We start from the raw sequence: 26,211 nt of genomic DNA, 5'->3' as shown, positions 1-26,211 counted from the left end.
TATATATATATTATACACACAAGGGCCTTCCATTCACAGTGGTATAACTCTGGCTTGGTTTCAGCCCTGGTAAGTGTTTTTTTGGCAGTCCTGTTGTTACAGTGACCTTGGTGACTCTGTTTCTGTCGGAGGGATTCGATCCAGGATTAGCCTGTCTCAATGCAAGGATTGTTTTTTTCTTTGATAACCTAAACAAGCAGCTCCCAGCCGCCCACTCACCAGCCTCGAGCTCAGTGAATTAAAGGGGCAGGAGCAACAGATGAGCCTGTTTTAGATTAGGGTGAATTCAAGACTCATTAAGATGAGGGATGGTGGCACTGGCTACAACCGCACCATTACAGCTCTGCAAGAGGTCAGGGAGACACAGACACATTCTATATAAGAAACCATTCACTCATTTATAGCAGGGTGTCCAATGACAGTCCTGGAGGGCCATTCCACTTCAGGTTTAAACGAGAAACGAGATCACAGAATACTTCAGAGACTGGATGGAAGTTTAATTGTTTCAATTAAATCATTTAGAATAGTGCTGGAGCAAAGACCAGGAGTGGATCACCAACACTGGCCCCCTGATTTCGAGGGCCTCGTCTGGGATTGCATCAACCCCTCTATCTGTGTTTATCCCCTAAAATAATATTGAGGGATTCCCCAATACTGTAAAATGCTCTAAAAATCCCAATGGGGTATAGACTGATCCAACCACCCCTGAGATCCGTAACAGACCAGTGTTTTGGTAAAGCAGGGGCAGCCAGTTCGGATCCTGGAAAGCAGCAGGGTCTTCTTGTTTTCACTCCACCCAAGCTCTCTATTACCGAGTTGAACCAATTATTTCCTTAATTGGTCAACGCTAACTTTTTTTTTCCAGGTCTAGCCATTGATGATTTAAAGATATCCAAAAAAAAAATGTGCAGGATTGTGGCTCTCCAGGAACAGGGTTGGCCACCCCTAGACTAAAGCCTTCATAAAAATGTGTGCTTGGCTTTGTATTTCTTCAGAAATGGACAGCGATGCTGATTCAGATTAGGAATTTTATTTAGAAGGTAGAGTGTTGATTATGACATCACAACAGCATTGCCGTATTTAAAAAGGTTCATAACCACAACAATTGGTACCACCAACAATATAAAAATGAAACGCAAGTGAAATACAGTGCGTAGTACCAGAGTGGGTGTGGCTGTGTATGAGGTCGTGTGCTGATGGCACAGTGAGCGAGTGTAAGGTCAGTATCACCTGTCTGTTTCTCAGTGAGGGTGTGTGTGTGTGTGAAAGTTCACCTTACATTTCTGTAAGCTGATGAAGCAATAACTACACCTTGGAGAATAACAGCGCTGCAGCGACCATCCACGTCATTACAGCCTAAAACAGTGGATCCAGCCCCCTCGCTTAACACTGAACTACCCTGCTGTAGCACCCAGTCCCCTCGCTTAACATCTCAATACCTACTATTGCAATGTCAAGCTGGGTAATGTAGAACCACTGAAAACCAATAAGCAGTCTCCAGAAAGCTTTTACTGCAGCCCCACGCAAAGAGAAACCATTCTGCAAAGTCGCAGCGTTTATCCAAAATACTGCAGTGCCATTAAATAAGGAAGCGCTCCAGAGAGAAAATGATGCTGCTTTTCTTTACCGCACACAGCATTAACGTTTCAACATGAAAGGATACTCCACTTCAAAATAAATAAATAAATACAAATTAAATTCACACATTTTTAAATAAGACCGCCCTCTGCTGGTGGTTCGCATGTGTTTTAAATTCAGACGGGAACCGGAATCCTGCATCTTAGATGGCAAGTGTGTTTGTTGTACCTATGTAAAGAGGCTTACATGTATTTTTTCTGAGAGTAGACAGAAGGCATGCATGTGCGTGTTTGTTTTAAGATGTGAACTTTCTTTTTTTTTTACCACGCAAGAAGAGGCGAAAACCCAGCGCCAAGTCGGAACTGAATTATGAGGCTTTAGTTTCCACGCGGAAAGTTAATAATAGTGTACGATTCTACACAGATCAACGGGGACTGGAAACGTTGAAGGTACGTTTGTACGAAAGCAGCTGTTTAAAAAAATAAAATTCGCTGTGTTAGTTTTGCTTTTACTGTATTTTGTTCTTATTTAGCAAGTAGGAAACCTTGTCTCCGCGTAATTCGGGATAGAGGAACCGCCAAGAAAATTTGAAACATTGTTTTGCTAATTTGTGAATTAAAAGCAAGAAAGGCTTATACTCGCAACCGCAATTAATGGAATATTTATATATATATTTTTGTTAAAAGCTTCGCGTCAAACGGCAGACTCTGAGGTTGAATGAAAAATCAGACAATATCACGACGCGTTTTCGGGTTTTGTCCTGTGGTTGCAGCTCCTGCCTGGGCGCTATGTTTGAAATGATTCCCCTTGTCCTGTGGTTGCAGCTCCTGCCTGGGCGCTATGTTTGAAATGATTCCCCTTGTCCTGTGGTTGCAGCTCCTGCCTGGGCGCTATGTTTGAAATGATTCCCCTTGTCCTGTGGTTGCAGCTCCTGCCTGGGCGCTATGTTTGAAATGATTCCCCTTGTCCTGTGGTTGCAGCTCCTGCCTGGGCGCTATGTTTGAAATGATTCCCCTTGTCCTGTGGTTGCAGCTCCTGCCTGGGCGCTGTGTTTGAAATGATTCCCCTTGTCCTGTGGTTGCAGCTCCTGCCTGGGCGCTATGTTTGAAATGATTCCCCTTGTCCTGTGGTTGCAGCTCCTGCCTGGGCGCTATGTTTGAAATGATTCCCCTTGTCCTGTGGTTGCAGCTCCTGCCTGGGCGCTATGTTTGAAATGATTCCCCTTGTCCTGTGGTTGCAGCTCCTGCCTGGGCGCTATGTTTGAAATGATTCCCCTTGTCCTGTGGTTGCAGCTCCTGCCTGGGCGCTATGTTTGAAATGATTCCCCTTGTCCTGTGGTTGCAGCTCCTGCCTGGGCGCTATGTTTGAAATGATTCCCCTTGTCCTGTGGCTGCAGCTCCTGCCTGGGCGCTATGTTTGAAATGATTCCCCTTGTCCTGTGGCTGCAGCTCCTGCCTGGGTGCTGCGTTTGAAATTATTCCCCTTGTCCTGTGGTTGCAGCTCCTGCCTGGGCGCTGCGTTTTGAAGATGGCTCAGTCGTGCCCTGAGTGCGGCTCCTCCAATATCATCGATGATTCACACCACTCGCAGGCCCAGCTGGTGTGTGTGGACTGCGGCTCCGTGGTGAGTGAGGGACTGCTCACAAGCACGCTGTCCGAGGAGCAGTATCACATGACCAGTCGCAGCAATCCGAGTGAGTACTGCTTCATAGTGTACCTTTCTTCCTTTACAATGAAGGGGACCCAATGTTTCCACTACTGACAAACTGCCTGTTTACTGTGCAGGAGCCGATTTGGGCATAGTGGAAACTGTAAGCCATGTTATCTTACAAGAACAGAAATGACTCCTGTTGCATAGCAGTTTTGATCCATTCCTGGCTTGTTACCTATACATTGTGGCTAATGAAGCTGTAGTTAAACCTGGAATGGGTGAAACTGCTGTGCAATAGAAGTCTTATTAACATCCATGTCTTAAGAATTGCGCATTGTGTATTTTGGGCATATAGTTACTAGCAGACAACCTCCTGGTTCTTGACTTCATTTTAAATATACAGGTATGTGATTTATAAATACATAATCCTCCTGCCTCGCATAGGAAACCATTTGGGTCTCTGTTACCTGTGAGTTCTCTCTTACCCATCATTACAATGGTGAAGGTAGCTTTGTCTTGAAGTTCTGGATGCTCTGTTGCCTGTAGTGCAGGATCGATGAGCTTCACTTGAGTGTTTTGACATTGCAGTTGAGTCCTGTGTGACACACTGAGCTCTGCCAGACCAGGCCCCGTCTCACTTGCTCATCTGATTGTTGTTTCCACACAGATTCGAGATACTCTGAGAGATCAGTCCTCGGCAAACAGCTCTACCGTAACCAGAGCAGAAGCGCGAGCGGAGCATACTCTGAGATAACAGACAAGGAGCCCTGCCGCAACCAGATCAGAGGTGAGAGGGGTGATACTCTGAGTGAACACAGGTGGTGAGGATGGTGTAGTCCCAGTGTGAGCGTGCAGTCAGATTCAAGGTGAGTGTGAGAAAAGAGTGCAGTAGAGTCACAAGAAGATTCAAGGTGTCAGTGATGTGTGTGCTTGTGTTTGCGCGTGAGGCTAGTATCCCCACACTAAGCGTGTTTCCCGCAGGTCTGCAGCGAGTGAGCACTCTGTGTCACATCCTGAGGTTCCCCCCGGGTGTGGAGGAATCCTCTCGGAGCCTGTTCGAGCGCGCTTACCGCCACCCTGCCTTCCTGGACGTGTCCCTGCAGCGCAAGGAGGTTCTGGCAGGCTGCTGCGTGTTGCTGGTGGGCCGGCAGTACAGCTGGCCTGTCACCATGGGAACCATTAGCTCGCTGCTGCAGGCGGACCCAGGACTGATGGGGGGAGTCTACTTTGAGCTGGTGGAGAAGCTGGGAGTGGAGGCCCCGCCCACCACAATTACGCAGCTCGTCAGTAGCCACTGCAGCAGGTAACCTGGGTATTATAACCTTACTTTCCAGCAATTTTTCCAGGGTCGAATGATTGTAACCCTCTGTGTCTGTCTCTCTCAGTTTCCAGCTCTCCCCAGCCGCTGTCCCGGAACAGTTCAGCGAATGCTTTTCCAAGTTGGTGGACCGTGCTTCCGAGCTGGTTGAACTGGCCGGAGAGGCCTGGATAGTGACAGGCCGGCACCCAGTCCCGATCCTGACCGCTGCAGTCTACCTGTCCTGGCTGTCTCTCCGGCCAGTGGCAGCTCGCCTCTCCACCTCCCTCTCTAGATTTTGTAAGCTGGCCGGAGTCCCCCTGCCCCCTCCGGCCCACAAGCGCCTGACAGAGATGCAGGATGCCCTCTGCAAGCTGGGCAAGGAACTGCCGTGGCTGCGCGGGGCCAAACTTGATCGCAAAGTGGTGGCCAAGCACGCCGGGGATATCCTGAAACACAGGGCTCTGTTACTGAGGAGAGCATTGGAGAGTCAGGAAGGAGAGGAGGTGGAGGACAGTGAGCAAGCCACACAGCACACTCTGTGTACTGCTGAGCAATCGGCTTGTGTGAATGCACAGAGTGGAGCATCTTTGCCACCGGTGGGTCCTGTGACACAGTGTGCTGGCTGTGAGGATAAAGAGCTGGAGGGGGCTGCTGTTGCTGCACTGAACACTGGAGGGAATGAAAGAGGTCCTGCACAGGGATCTCTGTCTTCACCAGCAGGGGGCAGCGTGGTGCAGTGCAGCAGTGCTGAAGGGAGTATAAAAGCTGCTGCTATGGTTTCTGTAAAGGGCACCATGGATTCCGCGCAGAAACCAGTAGAGACTGAGGGACCTGGAGACTGCCGGATGCTGCCTTTACCCGCAGGAGGCAAGCGGCGTCGGCCGGTGTTTCTGCCTCCCTGCATAGTCAAACCCGCGAAGAGGAGGCAGGGGGGCGAGGAGGGAGGCAGGGGCAGGGAGGTGACTGGGGACGAGGAGATTTCAGACAGTGAGATAGAGCAGTATCTCCGCACTTCTGAGGAGATGAGGCAGTTTGCTGAAACGCAGAGCGGACTTGCTGAGCTGGGGGGCGGGGGTCCAGCATCTGCATAAGTTTTGAATAAAGACCAACTGCTGGTTTCACCAAGCAATATCATATGGTCACTGAATTGGTAAAAAGTTTATTACATTAAAAGATTTGGTAACTTTCATTAAAACTTAAACTTTTGTTGCATATGTAAGGGCGAGTGTCTGAACCACCGCAAATGAGCCGGGATCGTCTGCACTCGTGGTTTTAGAGCAGGGCACAGAGTCCGTACCAGCACTGTATCACACAACACAGCCCGCTCCACACCGTGAAGTTAAACAGTAATGAGAATCCTGAATGTCTTCTGACAGAGCTGATCTCTGAGTTAATGCAGGCTGGGCTGATTCAGCACTAATCTTGGACCCCTCGCAGCCTTCTCATTTCCAGCTAACGGTCGGCTCAATTGCGGTCTACTTTGACTGATGAGCTGTCTGAAATAGTTCCGGAGATTAGTATGCAAATGATTATTTTGTTCCGGTAAAACAGCGGCAATTTCCACAATTCTTACGCATGCAAGTTGATTAAAACATTCCTTCTCGAGGCCATTCTGTTTCCAGGCTTGTCTTTCCATGAAATGTCGAACCATGCTCAGGTATGACTGTACAGTTTGGTGATGAAACCAAACTGTTATCCCTTGAAATGCAACGTTGTAAATGTTGAATACTTAGCTAACTATAGGTGTGGACTCTGTAACACCCAGGATAGTTCCTTTAAGTGTAATTGTACTATGTTAAGTTTCCTAGTTATTAAATGCACTGTACTTTCAGAATGCAAACTTCCAAAAGTAAAAACTTGTTTTAACATGTTAGTACTGGTGTGTCAAATATTCAATACTCAAATAGTGAATTGTGAATTAAAAACATTGCATATTGTAATTTTTGTAACATACACTTTTTAAGCTGTGTTTGTCAATTATAATTAGAATTACAACAGCTTTGTTTCATGAAATTTCAATTATAATCACAGCTACAAATACACACACACACATACACATATATATATTTTGTTTTTCAAATAAATGGGGTCACTATAAAAAACATGGTTGACAATACGAGGATAATGTACTGTATGCAGCTCCCAGACTGCTTTCTCACACTTGTCTTTCTCAACATATTACTCCAGCGCCAAGGTCCTTACGTTGGTTAGCAGTGAGTTCTCCAGCTGATTTGAAAGGTGCTCAAGGTCATTCATGGATTAGGCGACCCTCTCCCCAGGAACTACTAACTCTGTCTATTCATATTCGCTCCTGAGATCAGGAAATCCAAACTTTTAATTGTTCCAAAAAATGGTCTGAAATCAGCTGGAGCCGGATCTCTGCTGGTGTGCTCCTCATTTGTGGAATTCTGTTCCAGTTGGGATTAGGCAGGTTGAAACGTTGGACTGTTTTAAGGCTGAAAGCATGTGCTTTTCTGTAAGTGGTTGAATGTGGCGTGTGTGGACTGAGAGCTCTTGTTTTGAACTCTGTCCAGCATGCTGGGATGCCATGGTGTGAAGGGATGGGCTATATATAAAGATATTGTGCTGTATTACAGTGACTGGCAGAGATACAGGGCTGGTTAGCCAGGAGAGAAGAGCGAACAGAGCAGCTTACCTTGGTGGGCAGCTTGGAGAGCCAGGAGCTTGAATCACCTGGTCTTTACTGAATCCAGTCTTTACTGAGTCTGTCACACAGTAATTGCTGAGACCTACTAACATTTTTAAAAGCTTAAACTGTTTATTATTATTATACAAAAAACAAACCACAAAATACATTTCTTTAAGGCACTGAACCCAGTCTGGGTTACATTTACTAAAACAAACAAATATACTATGAAAAACCAACCAAAAAATATGAAAACATGAAAAGTAAAAACCACTTTGTTATAAATTTTAAGTGGCATTGCATAAAAAATATAAATATACAAATTTTGGTTGTGAAATCTCCCTCCTTGTAGTAACAGAAGAGCACCACTAAGGGGTGCTGGAGCCTGAAGGGACGAGACAGTATTGCATTTTAATATACCGCAGGACTTGCAGCTGGTCTGAAACATTAAGACACGTTCAGTTTCATGGAATTCAATTGGATTTCTCTTATAGAAGTCTCCCACAGTAAAAGCACAGGCTTGGTAAAGCACAGGTTATAATGTAAACAATAAACATGCAGAGTATAACCATGGGGAAAACTGCAGAAATTCTGTGAGAAACATTAAGGGTTAGCAATGGGAAGTGCTTTGTGAATCTGCTCCCGGGATCTGTGAGCGATTCTGCTTTCCCCAAATCCAGGTCTAAACTATCCACTGATGTGGAAACCCTTTCCAATAGAGCAGTGTGCCCTGGCTGCTGCGGGAGCCCGAAATGACGGGCAACAACATCCAGGACCAGGGTCGGAGTCCATTCCAGTGTTTCAATTCCAATTCCTTTTTAAAATCCATTCCCTTTTAATCAGTTCCAGCGCAGAATTGATCACAATTGCAATTAGCCATATTTAGTTCAAATTAGCTCACAGTGGCAACTAATCAATTGAAGTCGCTGTGTTAGTCCATTCAATTGGCTTCAGATGAAAGCAGCTGAACAATCACAACAGCTTGGAAGTGGAATTGGAAAAACAGGAAGGGACCACCCTGTGTAGCCCTGCTGCTGCCACAAGCAATTACTGTGAGCAACTAGAACAAAGAAACGCGTTCCTCTAGCACACAAACAAACACTGGACGAAAGAGCTCTGTCTGTTTTCTTTTTAAAGTTTCACAGTTTTACGATTGTCCCTTATAATTCACTTTCTTACATCAGCTATTCAAAAGAACCAAGTAACAAAACAAGAGCCTGTGACAGATAACTCCAGCTTTGTATTTGTACACAGTGCTGGCATTACAATTATGTTTTGGTTTGTTTTTCTTATTTGGCACTTTTTAAAAGTCAGGGATTGAAATAAGCAGTCTGATCCATTCCTGGCTTCACGAAGTTACCTCGTCAAACTCATATTAAAGCTGGAATTGGTGAACCTGCTATCCAATAGGAATTTTATTTCCATCCCAGTGATACATTTAAAAATATAATTCTGTTCTTGGGTGAGTGTGTAAAGTTACGAAAATATAACTTGTGATAACGCTAAAAAATAAATAATAGAATGAAGAGGGCTCTTGCACCTTAGTAAATAACTGTCCTGTTACTGTAATGCAGAGCCAAAATGTCTTTCAATGGATCTCTATCTGTGTGCATGGGGACAGGAGGGAGATTTCAAAATAATACAAAATATTTACAAAATAGATTTGCTTTGCAAAAAAAATCTGAAGCATCTTTTCTATACATTTTCTTTGGCACATTTAATTCATGATTTTTTTTTTTTTTTTTTCCCTGAACACAATGTGGCATAGTTATATTATTAACATATATAAAGGCAATTCTCATAATGTTCTGGCTGTGTGCAGTATAGAGTATATTACATGCTACTTACTCTATGAGGGATAATACTGAGACTCTTCTAACGCTTGTTATAATAAATGAGGAGAAGAAGAATGAAGAGGCATATGATCGCATGCTGGATATGAACACTGAACACAATAATACTGGAGGAAACAACACTAGAACTACACCAGCCATGTAGAGCTTGGCGTGCAGGAATGGGGGATGCCTTGCCTGCCAGTGTGCGTTGACAGGGAAAGTAGTGAGAGTTGGTGGGACACCCACAGGTGCTGGAGCACTCTTGTTGGCACTAGCAACATTAAAACTGAGCCGCTTTCGAGGAGTGCCAAACTGTGAGGCTTTACATAGCCCTGCCTCTTATTACTAGCAGCATTCTCGCCCCGTTTAGAGGCATGCTAACCAAGCTGTTAAAATGCATTCTCGCCCCGTTTAGAGGCATGCTAACCAAGCTGTTAAAATGCATTCTCGCCCCATTTAGAGGCATGCTAACCAAGCTGTTAAAATGCACTCTCGCCCCGTTTAAAGGCATGCTAACCAAGCTGTTAAAATGCATTCTCGCCCCGTTTAGAGGCATGCTAACCAAGCTGTCAAAATGCATTCTCGCCCCGTTTAGAGGCATGCTAACCAAGCTGTTAAAATGCATTCTTGTTTAAACTGCCGTGGTCTGAGACCAAACTGTTGAGATGACATACAGCACAGGATTCTATAATGTTATCATTTCTCTTTATTTTTTGCACTGGACGGTACTTGGCAGTGTCTGACTAACCCGGGACAGTAATAAATGGACAGAAGTAACTTAAACTTGTGTGTGTTAGTTATTATATAAACCGTACTGTAGATAATGGAATACATCTATTAACTACGTCCAAATAAAGCATGCATTCTGTGTTGTATTACTCTTAAAAGTTAGTGTTTGTGTTGCATACTCCAATAGTTCAGAGAGTTGAGTTGCTTGCATTAACTCTGGGGGTCAGTGCTCTAACTTCTGTGGTTTCCAAGTACTAGACAAACAGCTGCTCAGAATGCGCCCGGCAGGAACGAGCCCATTGGGTTTAGGGGTGCCCCTGCTGTACCCCTCCAACCCACCCTCTCTCTCCACCCCTCTACTTACACACTGGCAAGGCAGCACCGCCACACAAACATGCAAACATTCTCATCGGACTCCCCTACTCGCCTGGGGGCACATGGGCGTAATAGTTATATATATATATATATATATATATATATATATATATATATATATATATATATATATATATATATAAAATCTGTCTTCTGGAAGTGCCTGAGTTGTTTGTTTTTGATTGTCTGTCTTCTGTTTGGACAGCATAGTTTGCTCAATTCGCTATTATAAAACCACAGTCTTGTATAGTACTGTTCGTAGACCCAGGTTACTGGCTTGTCTGTGTCTTGCTTGTTCTGTAATTGTGTGAAAAAAGGACAGCTTTTTGTAGCTTCTCTTGCTCACGTAGGGCGATCGGTACAAATCCAGACACTGTTCTGCTCTTCAGCTGCAGACTTAGTGGGTTTTCTGTGTGTAGGGTCTGTCTCTTCCCTTAATCTGTGGCTGTCAATCTATATGTGCATCCTTCATTAAAAATACTGAAATATGTGAAAACTATGTGGTAAACTGAAACAGTAAATAGTATTACAGACAAACTGCTGAATTACTGCAAGCATCCCATTCTTCATTATGTTATTTATCTTATTTATATATATTGTTTTTGTAGCTGGGATTAAAGTTGAATTACGGGGGATTACGATATCATTCTTGCTTGCACAAATGCATATGATTGTTCCGTTCCACGATTCGGTGATGCTTCAGACGCAACCCCAGTTCCTCTCAGTCTCTCTCTTTCTCTTTGTTTCAGACAGTGGTCTCACTCTTCCACACCCCCCCTCTCATCCCCTCCACTCCTGCGGAGGGCGCCATGGGGCTCAGATCCAGCTGGAACCCCGAGCCGTTGAGCGCTCCATTGTAAGCACTGTGGGGGGCAGGGGGAAGGACGGCCATGTTGAGCGGGTAGGAGCTGCGCTTGGCCTCTCTTTCGGGCGAGGCTGCTGTCTTCAGGTTATCCCTGCTGACGCTGCGCCTCTGAGCTCTCTGGCATGGCACTGTCGGTGCCCTGGCGGAGGACAGCTGCACCAGTGGGAAGGGCTTCTGTCTCCCACTGCCCCCCCCGTCACTGCCCTCCGAGGGGCTGGTGCTGGCCTCCCCTGGTGCCTCCCTGTAGCCGCTGGGCAGCGGACTGGCCCGGCTCTCCGAGTGGCTGTTGGGCAGCGGACTGGCCCGGCTCTCCGAGTGGCTGTTGGGCAGCGGACTGGCCCGGCTCTCCGAGTGGCTGTTGGGCAGCGGACTGGCCCGGCTCTCCGAGTGGCTGTTGGGCAGCGGACTGGCCCGGCTCTCCGAGTGGCTGTTGGGCAGCGGGCTGGCCCGGCTCTCTGAGTGGCTGTTGGGCAGCGGGCTGGCCCGGCTCTCCGAGTGGCTGTTGGGCAGCGGGCTGGCCCGGGTCTCCGAGTGGCTGTTGGGCAGCGGACTGGTCCGGCTCTCCGAGTGGCTGTTGGGCAGCGGACTGGTCCGGCTCTCCGAGTGGCTGTTGGGCAGCGGACTGGTCCGGCTCTCTGAGTGGCTGTTGGGGAGGCTGCCGCTCTCGCTGGAGGAGGGGGCAGGTCTCTGATTGTGATGTGTCGACGGCAGCAGTTCCAAGGCCCCCCCCCTGGTCACTTTGATCCTGTGGTGAGGCTTGCCCTCCCCGCCACGGTGGTGATAGAGTGTCGTGGTTTGCTTCGTCCTGCCGCCTGGCTTGTGCGACCTCCTTTGCTGCTGCTGCTGCTGCTGTGCTGTAGTTCCTGTATTGGGAAGCGGAGGGTGCTGCTGCTGCAGGTTGTTATTGGAGTGCTTGTTGTGGTTGTCTGCGAGGCTGCAGCACACAGATGATGCATTGCCATTGCCGGTGCTGCTGCTGTTGCCCCCAGGAGCCCCCGCTGTTGGCTGCATCACCTGGAGGAGGTTTGTGAGCTTGCAGAGCCCCGGGTTCGACAGGCTGGGTGATGAGTTGGTGGGCGTCGGCTCGAGGGAGCTGGGGGCGGGGCCGAGGTAGGTCTGCATGAGCCGTGCTCGTCTGGAGGGGCAGCAGGCGAGCCAATGAGTCTGGACGTCCCGCCTCCTAACGCAGTGATGCGCCAGAAGGAAGAGGCCGAGCGCGACAGCCGTGATGCCGTACAGGCAGCTGAACAGCAGCTCCCCCTCCCCTCTCCCTCGCCACACTGCCAGCGCCCCCAAACTCCACAGAGCCATGAACAGCACTTGGGTGCACACCACGGCCATGAAGCGAGCCCTCAGTGAGTGCTGGTCTTCCAGGGCCGGCCCGGAGTGCACTGCCCTCCCCTCTGCGGAGTCCGAGGAGAGCAGACTGGAGCGGCAAGCCTCGGGAGAGGGAGAGGGGGAGCAGGAGGAGGAAGAGGAGGAGGAGGAACAGGAGGAGGAAGCCACAGGAAGCTCCTTCCTCCCCCCCTCCCCACGGCCCCGCAAGTTGGACAGGGTGCATAGGAAATAGACCCAACTCACCAGCACCACAAAGGCTGCTGGTACATAGAAGGCACCAAGGCTGGGCCGCCACACGAGCCAGCAGCTGCAAGGACAGAAAGAGAGGGAGAGGTGAGAGAGGAGAGAGGTGCTGTAAATGCAATAGAAATATAGTGAAATGTGGTTTGCAAATATCAGACTTGTAAATGTTTTAGATCATTAAAATAAACCCGATAACTTGCAGTTAAAGATTGATGAAAAGGGCAGAATGCTAGAGAAGTAAACTGCACCGAGTCTAAAGCAGCTCAGCTAGTCCTGTGTCTCTGTCTCTGTTTCACTCTATCTCTCTGTCTGTCTCTCTCTCTCAGTTGTGGTACTCACTATGATTTCGAGTCTCCGTAGTTCTTGATGTTGACGGCCGCTGTGATTCCACAGATAATCAGAGGAACCCCGCCCGCAATTAAATAAAACCTGACAGGGGAGAGAGATGGAGAGGAGGAGAGGGGAGAGAGGAGAGAGAGAGGAGAGAGAGGGAGAGAAGAGAGGAGAGGAGAGGAGAGGAGAGATGAGAGAAGAGAGGAGAGGAAAGGAGAGGAGAGGAGAGGAGAGGTCATTTACCTTTAACATGGTTCTTCAGTTGTATGGTGATTTGTTTTTGTAAGCTTGTTTATTCAAAACTTTAACAGAGGTTCCTCTTGTTAAAAAAATAAAAATAGATAACAAATGAATTGACCTCAACCACAGTATGTGTCCCTTTCATATAGGAAAATGTGAGCACAGTGGAATGACAGCAATACATGCAAGGTTAGATTTACTGGAATTGTTTTCCGTGTTCTTTAATCTACTCTGAACAATGGCAGCTCCTGAACCCGAGTCTTGTGTTTAATATACATCAATTAGCATTAATCAAGGTCTAAAAAAATGAAAGAACAAACACACACACACCCTTACACCTACAAACAAGTGTGTATTAACTACAATGGGTGTGGGTGAAGATGTTTGCGTGGACCACAACACAACACACACACACCCACACACACACACACACCCACACTTACACACGCACCTACAAACACACACCCCCATACACACCCCCACACACACACACACACACCCACACACACACACGCACCTACACACACACACACACACACACACACACACACACACACACACACCCACACTTACACAAGCACCTACAAACACACCCCCACACACACTTACACACACACCTACAAACACACACACCCACTTCTACACACGCACACACCCACACTTACACACACACCTACAAACGCACACATAACTACAAACACACACATAACTACAAACACCCACACCCAGTTCTACACACGCACCTACAAACACACCCCCACACACACATAACTACAAACACACAAACACCCACACCCAGTTCTACACACGCACCTACAAACACACACCCCCATACAAACCCCCCCACACACACACACCCACACTTACACACGCACCTACAAACACACACCCCCATACACACCCCCACACACACACACACCCACACTTACACAAGCACCTACAAACACACACAGATTAGTTACGGATCTCTAGGCTTTGCAGGCAGGCAAGACTTTCAATCCACAGCTCAGAGTGTCACGAATTCATTCATCCTGCATGCCAAATCTTACAACTGCTGCTCTGCTACAGCAATAGAAACACTTACAGACATTGATAGACACACATTAGTGCACACGACTTCCCTTATCTTCTTACTACAGCCACACTGCTTCCCTCCCTCCCACTCCCTCACCTCTAATCACTAGAGCCACACTGCTCCCTCCCTCCCTAGAGCCACACTGCTTCCCTCCCTCCCTCCCTCCTCAGCTCCACTAGAGCCACACTGCTTCCCTCCCTCCCACCTCTAATCACTAGAGCCACACTGCTCCCTCCCAGTCCCTCTCAGCTAACCACTAGAGCCACACTGCTTCCCTCCCTCCCACTCCCTCACCTCTAATCACTAGAGCCACACTGCTTCCCTCCCTCCCACTCCCTCACCTCTAATCACTAGAGCCACACTGCTTCCCTCCCTCCCACTCACTCACCTCTAATCACTAGAGCCACACTGCTTCCCTCCCTCCCACTCCCTCCTCATCACTAACCACTAGAGCCACACTGCTTCCCTCCCTCTCAGTCCCTCCTCAGCTGTAACCACTAGAGCCACACTGCTTCCCTCCCTCCCAGTCCCTCCCCTCAGCTCTGCCTTCTCTCCCTCACAGTTCCTCAGCTGACCTGAGCATAGGTCGCTGGGTGGGTGTGACCTGCTCGCCCTCAAGTTGCCGAGGAGACTGCCAGACTGCTTCCTTGTAGATGACCCGGGCGCTGACCCCAATCCAGAGCAGCGTGGAGAGAGTGGAGTAGTGTAGCACGATGCCCACCTGACAGAGAGAGAGAGAGAGAGAGAGAGAGAAAGAGAAAACCAGGGAATTGGGGGGTGTGACGGAGAGCGAATGAATCCAAATCAACAATCTCCCTCTCGACCGGTGAGGGCACTGTACAACAGGAGCTGCGGGCTTCCTACTGAATGGCTGGGCAGTTCATCCCAGGGACAGTCGGGAGCCGGCCATTCAGGAAGAGGGCGGCGTTACGGTACCTGGAGTCATCGCCCTAGTACGGTGAGCGAAGTTTCAGTCATGAATTGGAGGAGACGTGATTGAACTACCTATCGGAGGGGGCGGGGCTTAGGGTACTTTAGGGGGACGTGACGCCGTAATCGGCTCCTTTGTTGTGGTTAATGGGAGGAGACAAGGACGGAACCTTGAATGAAGTGTGGGTTCATTGAGGAGTGTTGTGTTTGTTTTGCCAGATGGCTGATACGAAGCTGGAGCTGCAGCGAGAAGCCCAGATCTGAACGCGCACGAGCACCAGCAATCAGAGCACCGCACCTGCACCAGAGCACCCAGTTTGGAGACGTGTTTTCTGTGGTTATTATTTCGGGACTGCAACCCCTTTGTTTTGTAGCTGGTAATACCCATTGCTGGGCAGAACCAGCTTTATTATTTTGAGTCCAGTTTTTGCTGGCAATACCCATTGCTGGGTAGAGCCAGCTTTATTATTTGAAACCCGGTTTAAAAGGGCATTAAAAGAAACCTGACCGGTAAACTTTGTGTTTGTCCTTTGTTGGAGCACCTCAAATCACCTATACACCGGAGCACTACAAACCACTTTGCCACAGGGGGGTATCTGTAATTATGACCTGGTAGGGGTAGGTGTAGCCGTAATGTTGGGGTAGCGGTAGGGGTTAGTGTTGGGTTTGGTGTTGGAGTTGGTGTTGGGGTAGGGGTTGATTTTAGGGTAGGGGTTGGTGTTGGGGTAGGGGTTGATTTTGGGGTAGTGGCTGGTGTTGGGGTAGCGGTAGGGGTTAGTGTTGGGTTTGGTGTTGGAGTTGGTGTTGGGGTAGGGGTTGATTTTGGGGTAGTGGCTGGTGTTGGGGTAGCGGTAGGGGTTAGTGTTGGGTTTGGTGTTGGAGTTGGTGTTGGGGTAGGGGTTGATTTTGGGGTAGGGTTTGGTGTTGGGGTAGTGGCTGGTGTTGGGGTAGCGGTAGCGGTTGATTTTGGGGTAGTGTTTGATGCAGGTGTTGGGGTAGGGGTTGATTTTGGGGTAGGGGTTGATGTTGGGTTAAGGGTAGTGATTGATTTTGGTGTAGTGGTTCATACAGTATATAAAACGAAAAATCCACGAAAAAAAATCCCATATAAACTCGAAAACAACGAAAAATAAGCACCGAAAAATGAAATTAATAAAATGGTGAAACAGAAGCCCTATTTTCAACATTTCATGCATGAAAGGGTTCAGAATTATATCGACAGGGGAGTCTGTTCTCACAGCCTGGCAGATGGTGGGGTAGCTGGTCAGGGTGATGCCCCCAGCGAACACAGCCGTCGTCATGGCGATGTGGAAGCAGAGGTTGAGCAGAGTGTGCCAGCTCTTCCTGGAAATCCCAATCGAGCTGCAAGACAAACACACAGGTGAGGGACAGGAATCCAGAATACCAGACACACACACAGGTGAGGGACAGGAATCCAGAACACCAGACACACACACAGGTGAGGGACAGGAATCCAGAACACCAGACACACACACAGGTGAGGGCCAGGAATCAAGAACACCAGACATACACACAGGTGAGGGACAGGAATCCAGAATACCAGACACACACACTGGTGAGGGACAGGAATCCAGAACACCAGACACACACACAGGTGAGGGACAGGAATCCAGAACACCAGACACACACACAGGTGAGGGATGGGATGGAGGGGACGGGACGGGGGGGGTCTTTAAACTTAAAAAAGGTGTTGTGTGTTATTCACTGTTACCTGTGGAGCAGTGTATTACCTGTGTTCAGGTGTGGTATTAACTGTTACCTGTGGAGCAGTGTATTACCTGTGTTCAGGTGTGTTATTCACTGTTACCTGTGGAGCAGTGTATTACCTGTGTTCAGGTGTGTTATTCACTGTTACCTGTGGAGCAGTGTATTACCTGTGTTCAGGTGTGTTATTCACTGTTACCTGTGGAGCAGTGTATTACCTGTGTTCAGGTGTGTTATTCACTGTTACCTGTGGAGCAGTGTATTACCTGTGTTCAGGTGTGTTATTCACTGTTACCTGTGGAGCAGTGTATTACCTGTGTTCAGGTGTGTTATTCACTGTTACCTGTGGAGCAGTGTATTACCTGTGTTCAGGTGTGGTATTCACTGTTACCTGTGGAGCAGTGTATTACCTGTGTTCAGGTGTGTTATTCACTGTTACCTCTGGAGTAGTGTATTACCTGTGTTCAGGTGTGTTATTAACTGTTACCTGTGGAGCAGTGTATTACCTGTGTTCAGGTGTGTTATTCACTGTTACCTGTGGAGCAGTGTATTACCTGTGTTCAGGTGTGGTATTAACTGTTACCTGTGCAGCAGTGTATTACCTGTGTTCAGGTGTGTTGCTGACCCTTTATTGTGTACAGGTGTGTGGTTGGCTCTTACCTGTGGTGCAGTATGTGTGTGATGATGACTGTGAACAGGCACAGCAGCAGGATGGCAGTGCAGGTGTAGATGACAGGGTGGAGCACTTCCACAGGTGACTGCGACGGTCTAGAATAATCACTCAGCTCCTGAGCGACACAAAGACAGCGATGGTTTTATTTCCTTCTACATGCCCGTTGCTCAGAGCACCCCTGTGCTGTGCTCTGAATAGGGGTGTTAAGAGTTTTATCCGAACAGTATCAGAAATATGCATCGGAAATCTGGATTTTGGCCTTGGCATTTTATACAATAGTAACTTATGAAGTACTTAAAGTAATCTAATACTCACGGTATGTGTGTGTGTGTATGAGTGTGTATGTGTATATTAGTGTGTGTGTGTATGTATGCGTATATGAGTGTGTGTGTGTGTGTGTGTGTGTGTGTGTGTGTGTGTGTGTGTGAGTGCGTTTCATCTTAGTTTCTGTTTAAGCTAGATATTTAAATGTTGATACCCAGTTGTGTTGTATTGCACAACGTGTCTCTGTCTCTGTCTCTCTGATGCCCTCTACCTGCAGCACGGCGTAGTTGCTGAAGTCAGCGCAGTGCAGAGTGGAGATGTTGGGGTCACTGTGGGTCAGCTGGCACCCCTCCTGGATCCAGCCCCCCTGCCCCTCCACAGCTTCGAAGCTCCAGTGAGCCGCAACCGGGTCTGAGCCGGGGGAGGAGTGACGCAGGGACACAGTGACCGGGTCTGAGAGGGTCCACATTAAGCAGTCATCTGCCAGGAGAGAGAAACAGGGAGCCAATCATCCCTACCTGTGTGGAGCAGCATAGTGAATGTATCCTATAGTACTGTGAGCCCATCTTGTAATGGATGTACTGCACTGTATTGTGGATGTTGTGCAGTGGTGCTGTGCTCTCTTGTATTGTAGATGTTGTGCAGTGATGCGCTCTTGTATTGTAGATGTTGTGCAGTGGTGCTGTGCTGTCTTGTAGATGTTGTGCAGTGATGCTCTCTTGTATTGTAGATGTTGTGCAGTGGTGCTGTGCTCTCTTGTATTGTAGATGTTGTGCAGTGATTCTCTCTTGTATTGTAGATGTTGTGCAGTGGTGCTGTGCTCTCTTGTATTGTAGATGTTGTGCAGTGATTCTCTCTTGTATTGTAGATGTTGTGCAGTGGTGCTGTGCTCTCTTGTATTATGGATGTTGTGCAGTGATGCTCTCTTGTATTGTGGATGTTGTATATTGCATTGTGTTGCGTGGTGGTGTTGAAAGCTTGGATGTATTGGTGCATCATGGATAGCTTGTGTGTGACATCACAAGCCCGGAAATGCAGGCACACAGTATGGTGCGTGAAGTGCTGATGCGCAAGTTTATTATAAATAAACAATTTAAACAAAACACTTTGTAAAACAAACAAAACAGCACAGTAGCCAAAATAAACAGACAAAACAGACACTGAACAAACACGCATCGTGCTGGTCCAAATCCAGCACGAGTAGCAATTGTTTTATCTTTAGTTTCAATCTCTCCCGTTCCCCACTCTGAACACACCAACCTTGAGTGAGAAATTCGTGTCGTGTAAATGCAGCTGTGCCGGGACTCAACTGCTGATCGTTCAATCTGGCCCCGGTAGTCTGCACGTGAACTAATTGTGACATCCCCGTGCCCACACAACATACATTTTAAAAACTGCACCCAGGGGCAGGAGTGACCCTGTCACATGGTAACATACCATGTTTTGAACATTCCCCATTGTTGTGTTGTATTGTGAATGCACCTCTTTGGTTTGTTTTTATTGTATACATACTGTGTTGTGTTATGTAGTATTGTATTCTAGTGCAGGTTGTGCATGTTCTCAATCTGATTGTGTTGTGGAAGTACCCAGTTGTCTCATGGTAATGTATGAATGTTCCTAGTTGTACTGTACTGTGTTGCAGTGTGCGGTACTATGCTGTGCATGGTCTTGTTACACTTACCCATGCCGATGTAGATGACGGGGGTGTTGACGCTGCGTCTCCGGCCCTGGTCCGCCAGCCCGCTGCTGTTCCCTGTGCTGGGGAAGAGCCTCCCGTTTCGGAAGGCCAGGAACTGGAGCTTGCAGTCATGGGGGGTACTGTGGTGGAACAGGGTGGGGGGTAGCGAGACGGAGGCCAGGCCAACGCCGTTCTGTAACAGAGAGAGGCGAGGGAGGCAGTTCTGTTTAAATTGGTGATCATCAGCGCTTCCCTTGTGTATTTGTAAGAGTAAAATTGTTTTTCATTTTAACAGAAATGTAAAACAAAATATCATCAGTGCACTGTTTGTTGTCAAATCATCTTGCAGGTGCTGCTGTTGAACTTCAAACACTGATGAAGGCACCAGGTGTAACGTTTGTCTGCTTCACTTGGGGGTAGATTGGGATCAGCCTATACCCTGATTAGTTAGAGCTGGATTTTTAAACAGCACTGGGAGGGAATCGCTGTTAAATGCATCACCCATGAGGTCTGAGGAAGCGTACCTTGATAGGGAAGAAGTTTGAGGCAGCGTACCTTGACAGGGAAGTCGTGTAGCGATGCGTTGTTTGCTCCAATCGTGCAGCGGAATCGGAGCTGCTGCTCGTGAGCCCGTCCTGTCCCGTCCCGCCGCTGGAACGCGGTGCAGCTCAGCCCCGTGTAGCGAGACGGCTTGATCAGGTACGCTTCCAGAGCGATGTTCCTGGAGCTCTGAGGGGGGCATTATAGATCACGTGTAAGAAAGTCAATCAATCAATTAACCTCTATTTAATATAGCGCCTCAAAGAGTTTTACATGGCTAAAACAGAAAATACAAGCAGGAAATATAATAATCACAGTAAATGAAAATACATGCGCAGGACAGCAAACGCATAAAGTGAGCGCAGGTACAGATTTGTCAGAATTTCTACTGTATCCTACTGTATTACACTGGGAATATACTGCACTGTGTTGTATTGTATTAAACTGGGAATATACATACTGTACGGTTTTACATTCTATTGTATTATACTAAATTGTATTGTTTGTGAGCATATCATATTGTATTGCACATGTAACATTGTACTCCCCATGTGGCTGCAACCCCCCCCCCACCCCTTTCTGGACCGTACCACTACCCCTCACCCCCGTACCATGCTCAGGTCCTGCGCGTTGCGGTGCAGCCGCAGCCCTGCGATCCTCTCCAGTGATTGGACGATGGAGCTGCAGGCTCGCTCCTCCCTCTGTGCTCTCCACAGCACCAGCTCATCTACCTGCAGCATGTTACTGACCATGTCCACAATCACCTCTGAGAGCTAGAGGGAGAGAGAATGGGGGAGAGAGAGAGAAAGAGAGAGAGAGAGAGAGTGAGAGAGAGCGGGAGAGAGATATACCCCCTCTGTACCTCTCCTAGTGCGCTGCCCCTCCTCACACCTTTCATATCTCACCTCCCTCACTGCTATCTGCCCTTTTACACCCCTGGTTACCCCCCCAAGGACCTGATGCATCTGCCACCACACCTTCACCTTTACCCCACATCTACCATCGCACCTTCCCCCTTACCCACACCTGCCACCACACCTTCCCCTTCCTCCACATCTGCCATAGCACCTTCACTTCCACCACTTCCTTCAGCTGTCACTTCTCCTCACCTTCACCCTCACTTCTGTCACTATTTCCACGCTCACTTTCCCCCCATCCTCACGTACATCTACTATTCCCCTCCCTCTCATATCTGCCCGCTTGCCCCGCTCACCTCTCGTATCTGCTCTGCATATCCGACGAACTTCTCCATCATCTGTGCCACGTACAGCACGTCCGCGGTGTCCGTGAAGCCCACAGCCTCGGCCGTGTACACGCGCAGCTGGAGGGCCAGCGTCAGAGCGTTCGAGGCGTTGATCGGCATCTGGGGAGGACAGAGTTAAGAGAGAAGAGAGAGACGGGGGTCAGGCTCTGGAATACAGTGGCACGCTTACTTCCAAATGTCTCCAATTCAAATTCAGTTATTTAGCCAGGATAGAACCCCTGCGATCTCATTTACAAGGGGGTCCCGACAGGAGAATGTGGCAACAAATAACATTCTAAAATCAAACAGGACAAAAACAGTCAAACAATCATACAAACAGTAAGTATCGAGGAAGTAGGCAGTGATCCTCTCCCTCTCTCTCTGCTCTCACTCACCAGGACAAAGGTGTACAGCCCCCTCGTGATGTCACTGGTATGCAGGCACTGCCCATAGTCCCCCTCCTCCCACCTCCCCGCCCTGTTGCAGTGTCGCAGGGCCCTCTTCTCACTGGCGCCCCCGCTCATCGAGGTAGAACCAAAGGGGTACTGTAGGCAGGGCTGGAAGGCAGTGATGCCAGCTAGAGTGCGAGGCCACCTGAGGATGAAACAGAGAGAAGCAGAGAGGGAGAGAGGGAGAGAGGGTGTAGAGAATCATAGAGAGGGAGAATCAGGGAGAGGGAGAGAGGGTGCAGAGAATCAATACCACTACATATATTCTGCAGAAAAAATTAAGTTGTAAATTGTGGCCAGTTGTATTTTGAGGTCAGAAAATGTCACTTGTATATTCTGTAGCACAATCTCCCTCCAGAGTCACGTGAATATTGTGGGCAACAGGCTAGTGTACTGCAGGAAGCAGACAGGAGAAGCAATTGAAATGCAAATGAAATATATTTTTTCAGCCCCAAACAAATAAACAAAACAAAACAAAAACTTAGAATTAAATCCAACTATTCATGGGCACACAGGACTGTAACATTCAGAGCTCTCTAAGCAAACTACTCGCTAGATTTCCATCTAGAGTTTGGCATCACTCTCTTTTGAATGAGCCAGCCGCGGTATAGCTTTTCCCACACAAGCCCCTCCCCTGGACTAGTCCCATACACTTAGCCATAAGCAAAAGTACCTTCAGTTCCCCAGTGGTGGGATGTTGGGAAACTGCAGATCTGAAAGTTCTGCCAGCAGTGCACTGTGAGTGTCACAAAGAGCATCAATGAGCCAAAGAGAGCCCTAGAGATTGATATCGTGAATCTCTAACATGACCTGGAGCCCACTATAAATAGCAGGCAGACTGCAGACCTCAAAGCTAAAAAAGCATCATTGACTAAAATACAGGGAGCGCTCATTCAATTCAGGTTTCAAAGTGTATCACAGGTTGGTGGCCCCACACAGTATTTCTTTGGTCTGGAGAAGAATCGGGGCCAGAGTTTACGCTGATCCGCTGCCTGCACTCAGTGTCAGGGCGTGAGTTGTGGGAGCCGGGGGAGATCCGTGGGAGAGTTTTACTCCCAGCTGTTCTCCAGTGAGCTGCAGGACAAAAAGGATGGCACACAGCGGTTATACAGAGACCTACCACAGGTCCCTGAAGAGGAGGAGGGCACTGGAGAGGACGCTCACGTTGCAGGAGCTCGCAGGCCTTGCAAGAGCTGAGCGGTGGTAAAGCCCCCGGCATCGACGGGCTCCCAGTGAAATTTGACAAAACTTTTTGGGGCCTGCTAGGAGAGGATTTGCTGGCTGTATTTGAAGAACGTCTGGCCCAACGAATGATGCCCCTCAGCTGCAGGAGGGCAGTTGTCACATTACTGGCAACAGACCTGGAGACCTGTTGCCTTGCTGTGTGCTGAATATAATATCTAAGGCAATGGCCAACAAACTGAAAGAGGTGCTGGGGCATGTGATACACCCTGATCAAAACACACTGTGTGCCTAACAGGTCAATCTATGACAATAGTTTTTCTGATTCAGGATGTTATTGGGTCTCAATACTGGTCTGATTTCTCTATCCCAGGAAAAGGCTTTTGACAGGGTGGAACACCAGTATCTATGGAGTACAATGAAGGCATTTAGGTTCAATCCTGGTCATGATTCAGATGATGAATGGTGACATTCAGAGTGTGATGAAAATGGTGGCTTAAGTGCTCCTTTTAAACTGCAGAGAGGAATCGGACAGGGCTGCTCCATGTCGGGATGTTGTACCCCCTGGCTATTGAGCCTCTGCTACATGAGCTGAAGAGAGTTATAAGTGTCCCAGCACTCCCCTTCGACTCTCCACGTGCACCAATGACATTGTGGTGAGGAGCCAGGAAGATGTCTTCAGTCAAAATAAACTGGGCAAAGAGCAGTGCAATGCTTATAGGGAACTGGAAGACCCCAACCCTCCAAGCAGGATTACAATGGAGTGGGAGAGGTCTCAAATACCTAGGGGTGTACCTGGGGGATGAGGCCAGCGTGTAAAGGAACTGGGAAGAGGTTCTGCAGGAGGTGGCGCTGGCTGTTCCCAAAGCCATCATACAGAGGTAGGGCCCTTATTACCAACAACCTGGCAGCCTGCACACTGTGGCACAATCTGTTTTTAAAGAAAGCATACTGTTTTTTTAGGATTTTATGCTGATGTCCGGAGGCAGCAGGAATCTTAAATTTGTTGTGTTTTATTTTATCGTATTTTAATGTATTTTAATTGGAATGATTAATAAAGGATCCTAAAAGTCAGTGTCTCTCGCTCTCTCTCTCCCCTCAGCTATGCTCTTACCTGAAGTCTCCTCTGTTGTTAGTCACTTTCTCAGCCACACAGTAGGTGGTGCTGGAATCCAGCACCACGACCTCCACGCTGCGGGACACGTTCCCTCGCTCCGTGGACACCACGCACTCCCAAGTCCCGCTCGCTGCCACGCGCACGCTGGACAGGATCAGCTCGCTGTAGGACACGGCCAAACATGACCCACCAATAAGACTTCTACATAACCATTAACCCTACACTCAGCTGCTGGTCAGAGCCAGAGTCACACAGCTGCGCCACCTGCTGGACATGCAGCAGTGCTGCTGGCGGAGTGTGGAGAGCCTGGCTCTCTTTCAGTCTCCCAGTGTCTATGTACTAATTAACATAGGGTCTATATAGGGTCTTAAGTTTTCAACAGGAAAGACTGTTTAATGAACTTCCGTACACAATATTATATTGGACATGCATGCTTAAGTTATTATTATTATTATTATTATATTTGTTTATTTAGCAGATGTCTTTATCCGAGGTGACTTACAGAGACAAGGGTGTGTGAACTATGCAAACCTGTAGAGTCACTTACAACATCGTCTCACCCGAAAGACGGAGCACAAGGTAGTAATTGACTGGTAGTAATTGTATTGGTTTTGTTTGGTGCTGTGCATGTTGCTGTCGGTATGTTATCAATGTTCCACCCTCCTTCCCTACAGCATCCCCTACCCACCTGGTGACGAGGGTGCAGTCGTGCACCACGCTGTCCTCCAACCACACTGCCGCCTCGGGGTCGGAGGTCACACTGTGACCATTGTGCTGCCAGTGTATTGACGTGCTGTTGTCCAGCAGGGCGGCGGTGCACTGCAGAGGGAAGCGATCCCCCTGGAACACGACCTGCCGGAGCGAAGGTAGCAGGGAGAGAGTGTGCAGCTCCAGGGCTCCGTCTGAGAGGAGAGGGGGGGGGGGGTTAATATAGCACCTTTCACTCTGGAACACTGCTCCCCAGCTCTCTGAGAGGAGAGAGAGAGAGAGAGAGAGAGAGAGAGAGAGAGAGAGAGAGAGAGAGAGAGAGAGAGAGAGAGAGAGAGAGAGAGAGAGAAATATAGTACCTTTCACCTTGGGACACTGATCCCAAGCTCTGTCTGAGGGGATAGAGAGAGAGAGGGTTCACCCTGGGTTAGGGTTAATCTATATTAATATAGCACCTTTCACCCTTGACGTTCCCCAGTCTCAGAAAGATGTATCAGTGTCTCTGTGTCTTTCAGTCTCCGAGTTTGTCTCAGTGCAAGCGTCAGTGTCTCAGTGTGTCAGTGCAAGTGTGACAATATGTGTTTGTCTCTCAGTGTGTCTTTTAATCTCTCAGTTTCGCTCACTGTCCCTCAGTATGTTTCACTGTCTCTCTATGTGTCTCACTGTCTCTGTGTGTCTCACTGTCTCTCAGTGTGTTGCACTGTCTCTCAGTGTGTCTCACTGTCTCTGTGCGTCTCACTGTCTCTCAGTGTGTCTCACTGTCTCTGTGTGTCTCACTGTCTCTCGGTATGTTGCACTCACCACAGTGCAGTTGGCTCTCTCTCAGCCCGCGCAGTGGTTTGCCCTGGAGGCTGCTGGGATAAGCACAGAGTGTCTCCTCAGACAGGCGTGCCGCCCTTCTGCGGAAGAACCCGGGAACCCAGCGCAGGGCACAGTCACAGGTCAGGAATGGGGAGTTGAAATCCCTGAGGAGAGAGTCAAAAAGACATGACAACTCTGAACACGTGACTGTGGCAGAGCAGAGCTCTGTCCTATATAGATTGGCAGGGATGGGGTTAAATTCCCCTACCTGCCTGGGTTGATTGTGTTCAGGTGGCTGGGGTTGATTAGTTGATTAGCATAATTAACGATCAATCAGCGCCCAGCCACCTGACATAAAAGGAGGCCTCTGCTTCCCATTAGAGGAGGAGGGAGCTGAGGAAGCAGGTTGGTGTTTGGGTTTCTGAATTTTTCTAAATCCAGTGAAGGCATCACCCAGTCTGGAAATCTTTATTTTTGTAAGTTTTGCTTTTTGTTTTATTATTTGTGTTTAAACATCTTTATTTTTGCCCTTGTGCCCTTTTATTTTGTGTTTATTTATAATAAAAGTATATTTTTTTGAACTGCAGTCTGTCTCTGGGCCTCTATCCACTCGCCAGCCTGTCACAGTGACCTTTACAGCCACTGTCAGACTCTGTTAGAAAACAGAACCAGCTGTCTTCTCTGTCTGCTGGA

The 26,211-nt window shown here is 48.2% G+C and overlaps 2 protein-coding genes across 3 annotated transcripts in view; one reads left to right on the top strand and one right to left on the bottom strand.

The window, feature by feature from the left end:
• Positions 1 to 1,763: 1,763 nt before the first annotated feature.
• On the top strand, positions 1,764 to 6,401 carry brf2 (BRF2 RNA polymerase III transcription initiation factor subunit). 2 transcript variants are annotated; one of them, XM_041231844.1, is made up of 5 exons: positions 1,764 to 2,027; positions 3,079 to 3,271; positions 3,896 to 4,015; positions 4,210 to 4,531; positions 4,614 to 6,401. In XM_041231844.1, the coding sequence occupies exons 2-5, from the start codon at positions 3,106 to 3,108 to the stop codon at positions 5,617 to 5,619; spliced, it is 1,614 nt and encodes a 537-aa protein (XP_041087778.1). In that variant the 5' UTR covers positions 1,764 to 2,027; positions 3,079 to 3,105; the 3' UTR covers positions 5,620 to 6,401. The 2 variants fall into 2 exon arrangements, with proteins under 2 accessions (XP_041087778.1, XP_041087779.1); XM_041231845.1 differs by lacking the exon at positions 1,764 to 2,027 and having other exon boundaries at positions 3,021 to 3,271.
• Positions 6,402 to 8,705: 2,304 nt separating this feature from the next.
• Positions 8,706 to 26,211, bottom strand: part of LOC121302244 (adhesion G protein-coupled receptor A2-like) — a 54,757-nt gene continuing 37,251 nt past the window's right edge. The window contains exons 6-19 of the mRNA XM_041232085.1: positions 25,519 to 25,682; positions 24,698 to 24,911; positions 24,007 to 24,171; positions 21,657 to 21,855; positions 21,232 to 21,381; positions 20,630 to 20,791; positions 20,034 to 20,207; positions 19,482 to 19,671; positions 18,072 to 18,280; positions 17,524 to 17,651; positions 16,377 to 16,500; positions 14,784 to 14,929; positions 12,900 to 12,989; positions 8,706 to 12,624 (exon numbers count right to left, since the gene is read on the bottom strand). Of these exons, the coding sequence (XP_041088019.1) occupies positions 10,860 to 12,624; positions 12,900 to 12,989; positions 14,784 to 14,929; positions 16,377 to 16,500; positions 17,524 to 17,651; positions 18,072 to 18,280; positions 19,482 to 19,671; positions 20,034 to 20,207; positions 20,630 to 20,791; positions 21,232 to 21,381; positions 21,657 to 21,855; positions 24,007 to 24,171; positions 24,698 to 24,911; positions 25,519 to 25,682 (3,880 nt within the window). The 3' untranslated portion in view covers positions 8,706 to 10,859. The remainder of the gene's footprint in view (positions 12,625 to 12,899; positions 12,990 to 14,783; positions 14,930 to 16,376; positions 16,501 to 17,523; positions 17,652 to 18,071; positions 18,281 to 19,481; positions 19,672 to 20,033; positions 20,208 to 20,629; positions 20,792 to 21,231; positions 21,382 to 21,656; positions 21,856 to 24,006; positions 24,172 to 24,697; positions 24,912 to 25,518; positions 25,683 to 26,211) is intronic.

Source organism: Polyodon spathula, chromosome 29 (genome assembly GCF_017654505.1).
Source record: "Polyodon spathula isolate WHYD16114869_AA chromosome 29, ASM1765450v1, whole genome shotgun sequence".
NCBI lineage: Eukaryota > Metazoa > Chordata > Actinopteri > Acipenseriformes > Polyodontidae > Polyodon > Polyodon spathula.
Note: the sequence above shows the minus strand (reverse complement) of the source record. Positions and strands in the feature narration are given on the sequence as shown.